The sequence below is a fragment of the Schistocerca americana genome, chromosome 1, assembly GCF_021461395.2.
Source record: "Schistocerca americana isolate TAMUIC-IGC-003095 chromosome 1, iqSchAmer2.1, whole genome shotgun sequence".
NCBI lineage: Eukaryota > Metazoa > Arthropoda > Insecta > Orthoptera > Acrididae > Schistocerca > Schistocerca americana.
This window is the reverse complement of record NC_060119.1, coordinates 236,376,692-236,391,318: the sequence shown is the minus strand read 5'-3', so window position 1 is coordinate 236,391,318 and position 14,627 is coordinate 236,376,692. Positions and strand designations below refer to the sequence as shown.

Genomic DNA, 14,627 nt, shown 5'->3' with positions numbered 1-14,627 from the left:
TTGGAAGGTAGGAGACGAGGTACTGGCAGAAGTAAGCTGTGAGGTCAGGGCAAGAGTCGTGCTTGGGTAGCTTAGATGGTAGAGCACTTGCCTGCAAAAGGCAAAGGTCCCGAGGTCAAGTCTCGGTCACGCACAGATTTAATCTGCCAGGAAGTTTCATATTTGTGTGAAGTATGATTGCTTGAATGCTTTTGTGCATGCTGTAATTATTCTAATGTTACCGCAAGATCCCTATGTGAGCAATACATAGGGGGTAGTAGGATATTCTTACAGTCATCATTTAAAGCTAGTTCTTGAAACTTTGTTAGTAGACTTTCTTGAGATAGTTTATGTCCATCTTCAAAAGCCTGCTAGTCCAGTTTCTTCAGTATCTCTGTGACATTCTCCCATGGATCCAACAAGCCTATGACCATTCATGCTGCCCTTCTCTATATATGTTCAGTGTCCCTGTTAGTCCTATTTGGTATGGGTCCCACTCACTTGAACAATATTCTAGAATTAGTCACATGAGTAATTTATAAGCAATCTCCTTTGTTGACTGATTGCACTTCCTCAGTATCCTACCAATAAACCAAAGTCCACCACCTGCTTCAACCATGACTGCGCCTATGCGATCATTCCCTTTAATATCCCTAAAAAGTTTTATAACTTTATTACTAGGTCTGCATCATGATTACATACATCTGAGTAATTAATAAGTTTTCTTCTATATAAGGAAAAATGTTTACAGTATATATAATACATAAAGCAGGATTATTTTGTCCATTCACTTTGGTCACTACTGAAGAATTTTCCAATGGAGTATAATGGGTACTCTTTCAGGTTCTGTGCAGGGAATGGCCCTGGTGGCAGGGATTTCACTTCTCAGGACAATGAGTTGAACATTTTTAAAGCAACCAGTGGAAAATTATGTTGCATTCCAGCCGTTCAACAGCTTGGTATATCAATGTTCCTGTTGTTGTGGGTGTCATGATCATGTATGTTGGCCTCATGCTGACAACCCCTTGGCGTTCTTTTGCACTGATGAGGCATAAAAGCACATGCTGGCTGAAGACTGTTATTGTTCCTAACCGGATGAATATAGGCTTGCAGTGCTCCAGTCTTTTACTTGATGCAATGATTCTGATTGCTTTCTTTTGTAGCATCAATAGATCCTTGCAACCTGCAGAATGTCCCCATGACAGTAGGTCATAATTTATGTGGCTATGAAATAGTGCATAATAAATTTCCTTTAATTTACATCTATGGTCACAAACTTTTTGTTCACAAATTACCAGTTTCGGTCTATAATGACCATCTTCAGATCTGTGTTTTATAAAAACAGTGTCCTAATGTACTGCAGCCATTTGTGTTTTTATAAAACACAGATCTTAAGATGGTCATTATAGACCAAAACCGGTAATCTGCGAACAAAAAAGTTTCTGACTGTAGACGTAAATTAAAGGAAATTTTATTCTATACACGGGCCACTGTTCCATTCGGGACAATGTCGCAGCTTGTGAAACTAGTGCATAATACTCTATTACACGGTATGGGTCAGTTGATACACCTTTTAGTCTCCTCAGGAGGTATACTACATGGGAAAACTTGGAACTCACATACAGTGTGCGCTCATTCATTGATAGTTTGCTGTCACTGATGAATCCCGGCAGTTTGACAGCATCATATTATTGTGGCATCCAATGTTGCTAAGGCTGTACCAGATGATGTGTTTTGTCTTCATTCATTTTAATTTTATTGTCAATGAACCATTCCCTGAAGTTTTCAAAGAGCACATTTGTTTCTTGCAGAGCTTGTGCAGCAGTTTCACTTTCACAAAAAAGAGCGGTGTCATCAGCAAACTGTAAAATGTGGTTGTTACATCTCAGATCGTAGACATAAATAAGAAAGAGGAGAGGTCCTGTGACAGACCCCTGGGGTACACCATGCTCCAATTTTTTCCTTGGGATATTGCTTCATGAACTGACGCTACCTGATTTCGTTTTTCAAGACAGGATTTAACAGCAGCCAGCACAACACCTAGAATATCATAACACTTTAATTAAGTAAGCAGTATTTTGTATGAAATGCAGTCAAATGTCTTGCTGAGGTCACAGAGTGTCAGTGCCACAATTTTCCCTGTGTTCAAACCCTTGCCTTATCTTCCTAATCAAGTCCATCTGCTGTAACCACTCACTTTCTCCTGCAACAACCATGCTGTGTGTCCTGAAAGAGTTTATTGTCTTTGATGTAATTTTGTGGCTGTTGTTTCATCATAAACTTCATAACTTTAGCTAGGGATGGGGATTGTGGAAACTGATCTGAAACTGGGTACTTCACATGGGTCACCTTTTTTGTAGATTTACACCCAGATATTTGTATGTGTTGGCCAATTACAACAATGAATAACTGATATTATAGTAGTAGCAAATTAAGTCTATTCATTTTGTGAAGTGCACACTTTTACATTTTAAACATTTAAAGCTAGTTGCCAGTCTCTGCACCACTTTGTAATCTTATTAAGACCTGACTGAACATTTATGCAGCTTCTTTCCGACAGTGCTTTATTATAGATAACTGCATCTTCTGCAAAAAGACTGAGGTTACTATTAGTATTGTTTGCAAAGGTCATTAATATACAGCATGGACAAAAAGCGCCCCAACACACTTCCCTCGGGCACATCTGATGTTACTTCTACATCTGACGATGACTCTCCATCAAAGGGAACATACTATGTCGTCCCTACCAAAAAGGTCCTTAATCCAGTCACAAATTTCACTTATTACCTCATATAACTGTACTTTTGACCGTAATTTTAGGTATGGTACTGAGTCAAATGCTTTATGTAAATCAAGAAACACAGTATCTACCTGACTGCCTTGATGCATGTCATGTGAGAAAAGTGCAAGTTGGGTTTCACATGATTGATGTTTGCGAAATCCATGTTGGTTGGCGTAGAGCAGACCATTCTGTTTGAGATACCTCATTATTTTTGAGCTCAGAATATGTTCTCTACAACAAATCGATGTCATGGATATTGGATGATAGTTTTGTGGATCACTGCTACTACTCTTCTTGTAGACAGATTTGACCCATGCTTTTTTCCAAGAAATGGGCATGGTTTTATGTTCAAGGGATCTACAATAGATTAGTGTTAGAAGAGGGGCAAAATCAACTGCAAATTCAGTATAGAATCTGATAGGAGTACCATTGGGTCTTGGATCTTTGTTCAGTTTTAATGGTTTCAGCTGTTTCTCAACACCACTGATACTAATACATATTTCATTCATGTTTACAATGGTATTGGGATTAAATTGAAGCAATTCTTCTGGATTTTCCTTTGTAAAGAAACATTTGAAACTGGAGTTGACCATTTCAGTTTTTGCTTTGCTACCATCAATTTCTGTTCCTGTCTTATTCACTAGAGGCTGGGCACTAACTTAGGTGCCACTAACAACCTATACATACAGCCAGACTATCTTTGGATTTTGTAAGAGATCATTTCACAATATTCTGCCACAGTAGTCACTGTAGGCTTCGTGCATTGCTCTCTTGACAGTCAAATACATCAGTTCTAAAAACTGGTTTCAGGGTGAAAAATCTAGATGGCACATCTGATGAAACAGGTCATAACTGAAAACAGGTCACAACTGTCATGTTGTAGAGCATGCCCTGCCAATATACAACATACCAATGTAGAAGATTGAACAATGTTCACGTAACAGCTGATACATAATGTATTGTTTCACAGGTGGCTCTCCCTCTGATAGCATATGTTTTGCTAGTTACAGGGCTGGTGTAGGTTGTGGTAGGAAGATGCAAAGGGCAAGTCTAACAGCAGGGATGGTCTCAGGGGTAAAAGATGTGGGGTAGGGAAATGGGTGCAAGAGGAGCATAGAGTCTGGCCAGGATATTGTGGAAATCTTTTTTTTGGCAGAGGGGTGGGGGGCAAAAAGCTATTCTAGGTGTGGTGGACAAGGTGTCAAACATAATGGACCTGATTTCAGGGCGTGATTTTAAGAAGTCATATATTTGTCAACATAGCTGATTAATGCATTCAAGACCAGGATAGTGCTGAGTGCCAAGAGGTGTACTCCTAAGTTCATTTTTGGAGTGATCAGCAGTACAAGGATTGGATATGATGGCCTACTAAATCTGCTTTTGAATTATGCTGATCTAGTAATTATGTCCAGTGAAGACTGAGATGAGAATTGTGGTTTACTGCTGTAAAGATCCTTGGTGAGAATGAGATCAATGTCAAGGAAAGTGATATGATATTCAGAATAGGACCATGTGAAATTTAAATGGGAAAATGAATTCAGAGATTCCAAAAATTTTAACAGGTCAGCTTCATCATGAGTCCATATGGCAATGGTATCATCAATGTATTTAAACTAAGCCAGGAGATGAAGGATTATGGATTCCCGTAAAGCCTCCTCCAAGTAACCTCTGATAAGGTTGGCATATAAAGGAGCCATCCTGATTCCCATGGCTGTGCTCCTGATCTGTTTGTCTCTCTGCTCCTGAAAGGAAAAGGTAGTTATTTGTAAGTATAAAGTTGGGAGTAGGGAGGAAATCATAGGTTTGGAATCAGGTGGGCACTGGTTGTAATGTTCAGCAGCAGCCAAATCATGTTATGGAAGATGTTGGAGAAGAGGGAGGAGGCATCAATGGTAACAAGCAAAGTGTGGTGTGATAGTGGCTGAGAACAAAAGTATCCTCTGCTATGCACTCCACAATGGTTTGCAGAGTATAGACGTAGTCGTACAATGCTCTCAATCTCTCATCTAAGGCGTTCTTTCCCCCTGAATTATCTTTGTTATCCAATGGTCTCACTTTCACCCTAAACCTGTTTTGTTGAAGGACCTACAGGTAGTAACACTTCACAACCCAATCCAAAACTCTTTCCAACAGCAGATCCAACAATGAACCTTGCCTTGAACAGTTCTGACCACGATCCCAGCTTGATCTACCACCACTATCTCAAAATCACCCTTTACAGGTCTTCCAAAAATTCCCAACGTTTTGCATTGCTTTACAAGCTTTTCTCAGGTCCCTAAAACATGAACCTAACATGTTCTGCAAGACTCCAGACTCTTCATTCCCTAAAAACTGATGACTCCATCATTACCCTCCCAATGGACGAGAGATCTCCCACTGTGGCACTTTATCAAAAGGAGTGTGCAACTGAGGGTCTACACCAGGTGTCTAACACTTCTACATACAGGATCTGCCATGAAGATCCCATCTGTGTGATAAAAACTCACTTACAGTTCATCCTTAAAACCTCAGGTCCCTCACAAGGACTGATAGCTCAATCCATAGAACTTCTTACCTCACCCAAGCCAGACACTCCCAACTTTTGCTTTCTTCTTAAGATACACAAGCCCAATCACCCTGGGTATCCCATAGTTGCTTACTTCAGGGCACTCACTGAACTTATATCTGCCTTAGGTTATCAACACCTGCAAACTATAGTATAAAGATGACGCCAACCATTTCCTTGATCATCTGAAATCTGTGCTCATCCCATTCTGACATCAAACCTTGTTTGTCATCATTGATGTCTCCTCCCTCTATTCCAACATCCCCCATGTACACAGTCTGCCTGCTGCTGAACATTACCTCAACCAATGCCCATCTCATTCCAAATCTATTATGTGCTTCCTTCTCACTTTAATCAACTTTATACTCACAAATAACTACTTTACCTTTGAGACATACAAACAGAACAGGGGCATGTGACCTTGGGAACCAGGATGGCTCCTACCTTTGCCAACCATTCCATGGGTCTCTTGGAGGGGGCTTTCCTAAGAGCCATAAGCCTTCAGGTCCTGGTCTGGTTTAGATACAATGATGACACAGTGGAGCAGACCTGTAAAAAGTCTTTAATCTCTAAATACATTCACCCAATTAAGTTTTACATGATTCTATTCTGAATCCCATGCCACTTTACTTGATGCTGACCTCATCCACACTGAATGTCAGCTACATACTTCTGTTCACATAAACCTACAAACAGCCAACAGTACTTACATTCTGACAGTTGCCACCCTTTCCATGTTAAATGTTCCCTTCCATACTGCCATGGTATTTGAGGCAAATGGATTTGTTCAGACGCTGACTCTTTACTGCAATAGATGCTGACTCTTTACTGCAATAAACCACAATTATCACCTCAATCTTCACTGGACATAATTACTTCACCGGCCTAGTTAAGAAGGGTCATCACATCCAATCCTGATACTGCTGATCACTGAAAAATATAACTTGGGAGTACAGCTCTTGTCACTCAATACTATCCTGGTCTCAAATGTATTAATCAGCTTAATCAACAAGGCTCAACAAGGCTATGACTTCTTAAAATCATGCCCTGAAATGAGGTCCATTATGTCTGACTTTTGCCTACCACACCTAGAATAGATTCCCCCCCAACCCCCCCCCCCCCACCCCCCTCCCCCCACAACCCCCCACCCTAAAACAAAAGATCTTCAGATTATCCTGGTCAGAGCATATATTCCTCTTGCACTCATTCCCATACCCCATCGCTCCTACCCCTGTGACTGTCCCTGCTGTTAGACTTGCCCTCGGCACCCTCCTACCACAACATATGGGCATAGATGGAGGATGTATACTGGCAACACACAATATCCAGTTCCACAACATACTCTACAACATGACAGATGTGACCTGTTCCATCATACATGCTGTCTGGATTCTTCCCCCTGACATCAGTTTCTCAGAACTCCACAGATTGGAACTGGTCTTACAACATGTCCTTGGTCCTCACCACCCACATTGCTTTAATTTATGCTAATTTCTTTGGCCTCAGCATTCCTTCTTAGTAACTATCATTTTCTTCACTTCCTTTTAGTTTTATGACCTGCCCTATTCCCCCCACCCCCCCTCCTCTACCATGTGTAATGCATTTAGCTTCCCACTTGTAGTAACTCTTGCACAATGTTTTGTCAGCAATCTCCATATTGCTTATTACCCTATCTTCTATCATTAAGCTCTCAGTCTTTCAAATTTCAGCCAGTGCAGTCCCCAATAATCAGTCTTCCCTTCTCATTGGTTCCAGTAAATCTCCTCTGACCTTATGGTTCTGGGTGACTTTTGTGTAACTCGCCTGGTTTCATAACCTCACTAGTCCTTTCTCTTCATCCATCTTCCTTCCCCTTAACCCTTCTGCTGGAAGAAGGAGTCACTGGCTCCAAAAGATTGCACATTTCCTTAACTTTTATATATTTGTTTTCTCCTGCCACTGCTCAGTGAGTACATTTTTTACACACATAATAATATTATATTTCTGGAAATGGATTATTTTCATTGGCTGAGTAGTTATGTAGATGTAGTTGGTGAACAGATATTTTTATGTCTGTTTTCCATTAAGTTGCAAGCAGAAATTATTGTACACATTACCTGTTGTTTGGTGACTGGGATAGTACTTGGAAATACTGTCCACACAACTGATTCATTGCATCCTGGTGTTGTCAGAGAACCATGGTATCGGTAAAAAGTGTAGGTGTCTTTTGGAAGTAATCCCTGCAGGTTTATGGGATTTGCAAGCTTTTGACTAGCTCCTGGTGAAACAGAAACTTTTCTGACTGCATCTCCAATAACCTCCATTACATGACTTCCTATGTCTGACACCTGGAAAAGAGATTTTTTTCATTCATTCTCAAGTTCTCAAGCTTCAAATACTGGTCTAACTTAAAAAAATTGCACTTCAATTACTTTAGAAATTTAGTGTTATACATATATACAAGTTACTTGAACAAAAGTTTGTCAGATGAGCAGTTCATATGTTAAAGTTACTACTAAAACACTGAAGAGGCAATATTCTGAAATTTTTAAACAATAATGCTTTCCTATCAGGTGTTTTATGAAAGAGTCATAGATTCACAGAAATTAGGTTGCTCACACTCAGCTGACTAGATGATAAAAAATAATGAGTATAACATGAAACAAGGCATCCAAGATGGAGTATTCATAAAAATTGTAGGCTTCATATAAATCCAGTTTAACATGTTTCTGGTTTTGAAGTTACAAACCTTACACAAAACAGTGATAAAAAAGGTAATAACTTACATATAGCTTGCTCAACAGTCAAGTTTACAGTAATCCTTTAAAAAATTACTAAGAAATACTATCAGATTTTCTACATGAAAATGTGCTGATATTTGCTTTCCTTATCCACCCAATAAAATGTTTGGTAGTCAAACTGAAGTTTAATATCATCAAGGGGTATACCCATTCCTTCTGCTACATAACTGAAAATTTAACTCCATTCTTCAAAAAGAACAAAACTACCCTGAGAATGACTGCAGGCCACTGTGGAGTGCATATCAGAGGGTATTCTCAATTGAAATACATATTAGGATACCTTCCTGTTCCATTCCTTATGGAATACTGCTTAAATGCCTCCATGTGAACTGTAATTAGTAGGATGTTGTCTTTTTGGTCCCTATGGGAGCCATACATAGGGCACTGTAGTATATTCCTGGATCCCTCATTTAATACTTGTTCTTGGAATTTTGTAACTAGGCTTTTGTGGGATAGTTGACATCATCATCAAGCATTTGCCAGTTTGGGTTTTTCAGCATTTTTGTGATGATTTCCCACTGTGTCTATTCATCTACATCTACATCTACATTTATACTCATACTCCACAAGCCACCCAATGGTGTGTGGCGGAGGGTACTTTACGTGACACTGTCATTACCTCCCTTTTCTGTTCCAGTCGCGTATGGTTCGCGGGAAGAACGACTGTCTGAAAGCCTCCGTGCGCGCTCTAATCTCTCTAATTTTACATTTGTGATCTCCTCGGGAGGTATAAGTAGGGGGAAGCAATATATTCGATACCTCATCCAGAAACACACCCTCTCGAAACCTGGCGAGCAAGCTACACCGCGATGCAGAGCGCCTCTCTTGCAGAGTCTGCCACTTGAGTTTGCTAAACATCTCCGTAACGCTATCACGGTTACCAAATAACCCTGTGACGAAACGCGCCGCTCTTCTTTGGATCTTCTCTATCTCCTCCGTCAACTTGATCTGGTATGGATCCCACACTGATGAGCAATACTCAAGTATAGGTCAAACGAGTGTTTTGTAATCCACCTCCTTTGTTGATGGACCACATTTTCGAAGGACTCTCCCAATGAATCTCAACCTGGTACCCGCCTTACCAACAATTAACTTTATATGATCATTCCACTTCAAATCATTCCGCTTGCATACTCCCAGATATTTTACAGAAGTAACTGCTACCGGTGTTTGTTCCGCTATCATATAATCATACAATAAAGGATACTTCTTTCTATGTATTCGCAATACATTACATTTGTCTATGTTAAGGGTCAGTTGCCACTCCCTGCACCGAGTGCCTATCCGCTGCAGATCTTCCTGCATTTCACTACAATTTTCTAATTCTGCAACTTCTCTGTATACTACAGTATCATCCACGAAAAGCCGCATGGAACTTCCGACACTATCTACTAGATCATTTATATATATTGTGAAAAGCAATGGTCCCATAACACTCCCCTGTGGCACGCAAGAGGTTACTTTAACGTCTGTAGACGTCTCTCCATTGATAATAACATGCTGTGTTCTGTTTGCTAAAAACTCTTCAATCCAGCCACACAGCTGGTTTGATATTCCGTAGGCTCTTACTTTGTTTATCAGGCGACAGTGCGGAACTGTATCGAACGCCTTCCGGAAGTCAACGAAAATAGCATCTACCTGGGAGCCTGTATCTAATATTTTCTGGGTCTCATGAACAAATAAAGCGAGTTGGGTCTCACACGATCGCTGTTTCCGGAATCCATGTTGATTCCTACAGAGTAGATTCTGGGTTTCCAAAAACGACATGATACTCAAGTAAAAAACATGTTCTAAAATTCTACAACAGATCGACGTCAGAGATATAGGTCTATAGTTTTGCGCATCTGCTCGACGACCCTTCTTGAAGACTGGGACTACCTGTGCTCTTTTCCAATCATTTGGAACCTTCCGTTCCTCTAGAGATTTGCGATACACGGCCATTAGAAGGGGGGCAAGTTCTTTCGTGTACTCTGTGTAGAATCGAATTGGTATCCCGTCAGGTCCAGTGGACTTTCCTCTGTTGAGTGATTCCAGTTGCTCTTCTATTCCTTGGACACTTATTTCGATGCCAGCCATTTTTTCGTTTGTGTGAGGATTTAGAGAAGGAACTGCAGTGCGGTCTTCCTCTGTGAAACAGCTTTGGAAAAAGGTGTTTAGTATTTCCGCTTTACACGTGTCATCCTCTGTTTCAATGCCATCATCATCCCAGAGTGTCTGGATCTGCTGTTTTGAGCCACTTACTGATTCAACGTAAGACCAGAACTTCCTAGGATTTTCTGTCAAGTCAGTACATAGAATTTTACTTTCGAATTCACTGAACGCTTCACGCATAGCCCTCCTTACGCTAACTTTGACATCGTTTAGCTTCTGTTTGTCTGAGAGGTTTTGGCTGTGTTTAATCTTGGAGTGAAGCTCTCTTTACTTTTGCAGTAGTTTCCTAACTTTGTTGTTGAACCACGGTGGGTTTTTCCCGTCCCTCACAGTTTTACTCGGCATGTACCTGTCTAAAACGCATTTTACAATTGCCTTAAACTTTTTCCATAAACACTCAACATTGTCAGTGACGGAACAGAAATTTTCGTTTTGATCTGTTAGGTAGTCTGAAATCTGCCTTCTGTTACTCTTGCTAAACAGATAAACCTTCCTCCCTTTTTTTATATTCCTATTAACTTCCATATTCAGGGATGCTGTAACGGCCTTATGATCACTGATTCCCTGTTCTGCACTTACAGAGTCGAAAAGTTCGGGTCTGTTTGTTATCAGTAGGTCCAAGATGTTATCTCCATGAGTCGGTTCTCTGTTTAATTGCTCGAGGTAATTTTCGGATAGTGCACTCAGTATAATGTCACTCAATGCTCTGTCCCTACCACCTGTCCTAAACATCTGAGTGTCCCAGTCTATATCTGGTAAATTGAAATCTCCACCTAAGACTATAACATGCTGAGAAAATTTATGTGAAATGTATTCCAAATTTTCTCTCAGTTGTTCTGCCACTAATGCTGCTGAGTCGGGAGGTCGGTAAAAGGAGCCTATTATTAACCTAGCTCGGTTGTTGAGTGTAACCTCCACCCATAATATTTCACAGGAACTATCCACTTCTACTTCACTACAGGATAAACTACTACTAACAGCGACAAACACGCCACCACCGGTTGCATGCAATCTATCCTTTCTAAACATCGTCTGTGCCTTTGTAAAAATTTTGGTTGAATTTATCTCTGGCTTCAGCCAGCTTTCTGTACCTATAACGATTTCAGCTTCGGTGCTTTCTATCAGCGCTTGAAGTTCCGGTACTTTACCAATGCAGCTTCGACAGTTTACAATTACAATACCGATTGCTGCTTGGTCCCCGATTGTTCTGACTTGGCCCCGCACCTTTTGAGGCTGTTGCCCTTTCTGTACTTGCCTGAGGCCATCTAACCTAAAAAACCACCCAGTCCATGCCACACAACCCCTGCTACCCGTGCAGCCGCTTGCTGCGTGTAGTGGACTCCTGACCTATCCAGCAGAACCCGAAACCCCATCATCCTATGCTGTGCTTCTCTGTATAAGTTCAATATCCCCTGTCAATACTATTTGGTGTGGGTCTGACGCACTTGAGTAATATTCTAGGAGTGATTGCACGAATGTTTTGTAAGCGATGTCCTTTGTAGAATGACTGTATTTTTCCAATATCCTACCAAAACGCCAAAGTCTGGCGTCTGCTTTATCTACGGATGATTCTACATGATCATTCCATTCCATATCCTCACAAACTGTTACGTTCACGTATGTCGGGGGCGGCCAAGATTTTGGCTCACGGGTCATGCCCAGGCTCATGTACCAAGACACTCAGCCTGACTGGCATGTTTTTCCTACTGCCATGCCACACTGTCTGAGAGTGAGGAGGGGGAAGAGGGGGAAATCTGTGAACACACCACATTTAAATTGCAATACAGTTGTTTTATATTTCACATTTCTTAACAACATAGATCACAAACAAAACAAATTTTCAGTATTATTTGATTATTTTTGATGTGCTGAAGACATAATTTGGTATAAACTGTCAGCATATGGACAGATGCAGAAAATTTCAGCGTTTGGCACTCAAGTTGCTGCGTAATTGTGACTTATTTAGTTTCACAATGGAAAGAAGGTCTTTCACACATATATGTCCTTACCAGGCAGGATTGCTTGAATATAGAGACAGGCAGATTGATAGAGAGACAGACAGACAGAGAGAGAGAGAGAGAGAGAGAGAGAGAGAGAGAGAGAGAGAGAGAGAAGATCCAATGAAGAGTGGTGCATCTCATCATCTCATCATGGGATCTTTTGGCTGCTGCAAGAGCATTACAGAAATGTTCAACAAACTCCAGAGGCAGGCACTATAAGAAAGGCATTGTGCATCACAGATAGGTTTACTACTGCAGTTTCATGTGAGCACTTTCTGGGAAGAGTCGGAGAACATATTACTTCCTCCCACATTCATCTCACTAAATGACCGTGATGAGAAAATCTGAGAAATTAGAGCTAAGACAGAGGCTCACCAACAAATATTCTTCCCACATGCCATTTGCAAGTGGAACAGGAATTGGGGGAGGGAGAGTGGTAACAGAAGTACCCTCCGCCACACACTTTTAGCTGGGTTGTGCAGCATAATGCAGATGTAGACGTAGACTTGAAAGCTAAGTTGAACATGTCTGCTGTTGCTTTGTTTCCCGTAATTTTAGTGTCTGTGTGATCCATGAGTGTCTGGACGCTAACTTTGGTGCCACAACCAGACTTTTACATACGATCAGAATTTCTTTGAGTTTCATGACAGAGATATCATTAAGATTCTGCTCCAGTTATCATTGAAAGTTTCACACATTAGCCTTGTGATACTCTCTGTTTATACTTCTATGCTTCATTTTATGCCTTTTGTGCAGTAGTTACAATTTCTTTAGAAGTTTATTTCAGAGATTGTATAACATGGAGGGAGCCTCTCATCATGAACTGGTTACATATCTATCCAGTACTTGGTTAATTATTCTTGTAAACTTGAGTCACCATTCCTTTACATGTTTATCCCCGGAGCTTAAAGTACTGAATTCCTTCTTGAGATTGACACCACACCACATGCCCATCTTTCTATTTGTTTTACTTCCCCTTTGTATTCTGTTAGTCATAACTGCTACAACTGGCTGGTGGTCACTAATACCAGTTTCAATGTGAACATCCTTAAAGAGGTCAGGTCTGTTGCCATTAACATTTATATTTTTTAAAGCAAGAGTGGGCTTCCACACTATCTATTCTAGGTAATTTTCAGGGAGAGCATTTATCACTGTTATACAAGATGTCTTGCTGCAGTGCCCCCCCCCCCCCCCCCCCATTTAATAAACTATTTATTGATGGATAGTTAAAAATGGACAGTTAAAAGTGTTTTCTAACAATGATAGAATGGCTGGGGAACACAGCAAGCTGAGGTTTTCTGTAAAGTTTTCAGTTACATGCTGGAGTAAAACTCTGGTGGTTGAAATGGCCCAGTTACAAGTTTGTGCTCCACATTGATATTGAGTCTTGTCCAAATGATCTCACACACAGCTTCTATTTCTGTCTTAGTAGATTTGAGTTTTTTGTCTACTGTGACAAATACACTACTTTCCACCAGAGTCAGAACTTGGGGGCCATGGTCAGTTCTGGGGACAATGCTGCACACTATAGCTTCATTGGAACTCAGTAAGCTAGTCTGGTCTTCTCAACCTTCTCTGCCAGCTGTTGGAATGAACCAATTATAGTCCCAGAGTTCAGATGACAGGTGTCATTTTTTCCAGCATGCATCACGATCTGTAGTTAGCTGTACCCTGTTCCCTCCATGGTTGCTGCCACTGTCTTATAACCATGATAAATTAGGCCCTGAGGCACACACAAGAGTGCACAAGGTGACCCTATCCATTGCTGCCATTGCTCTAATACCATATAGGGATACGACCGAAATACTGTGTGGAAGACCAGAGGTTACCTTTGCAACAGAATTTAGTGTCTCAGGAATGGAGAAGATGGGAATAACCCTGTCAGCAACAGGCAAAAGACAGACAACAAGGTTTCCAAATGGGTCACATGATTGTAATTTTATCATTAATGTTCACATTCTGTTTTTCTAACATTTAAAGCATTCTTATTTTGTGTTGGTTTGTTTTTCTTTGTGCTGTTTTCTTTATTCTGTTCTTATCACATGAAAGAGCAATCTCTGAATCTGAAAGAGTGAAATTAAGTTTGGTTTTGAATGTTTGTATCAGTTATCTCATTAAATTCAAGATTGGTGGTTACAGTAATTTTCATCTCCAATTTCTATCTTGCTAAGGCCAGTCAACACATTGTCCAGTTACCTAGCTCTTAGTTGACCCTCCCTTTTGGTGGAATACAATCTGCCTTTTGTTATTTGTTTGAGCAGCCTGTCATCTGCCACCCTCTCCATATGTTCTAAATGGTGCATTCTTTGAGTTCTGATGAGTTTCAGTATGACTTCCTTTTGTTCAAGCTGTTGTATTTCATGGTTGTACCTTACTCTTCAACTCCCAGC

General features: G+C 40.6%; 1 protein-coding gene across 1 annotated transcript in view; it reads right to left on the bottom strand.

Moving 5' to 3' along the window:
* The window catches only part of LOC124622102 (putative carbonic anhydrase 3), a 464,106-nt gene that overhangs the window by 21,891 nt on the left and 427,588 nt on the right, over positions 1 to 14,627 (bottom strand). Inside the window, exon 6 of the mRNA XM_047147747.1 lies at positions 7,403 to 7,633. Within this exon, the coding sequence (XP_047003703.1) occupies positions 7,403 to 7,633 (231 nt within the window). The remainder of the gene's footprint in view (positions 1 to 7,402; positions 7,634 to 14,627) is intronic.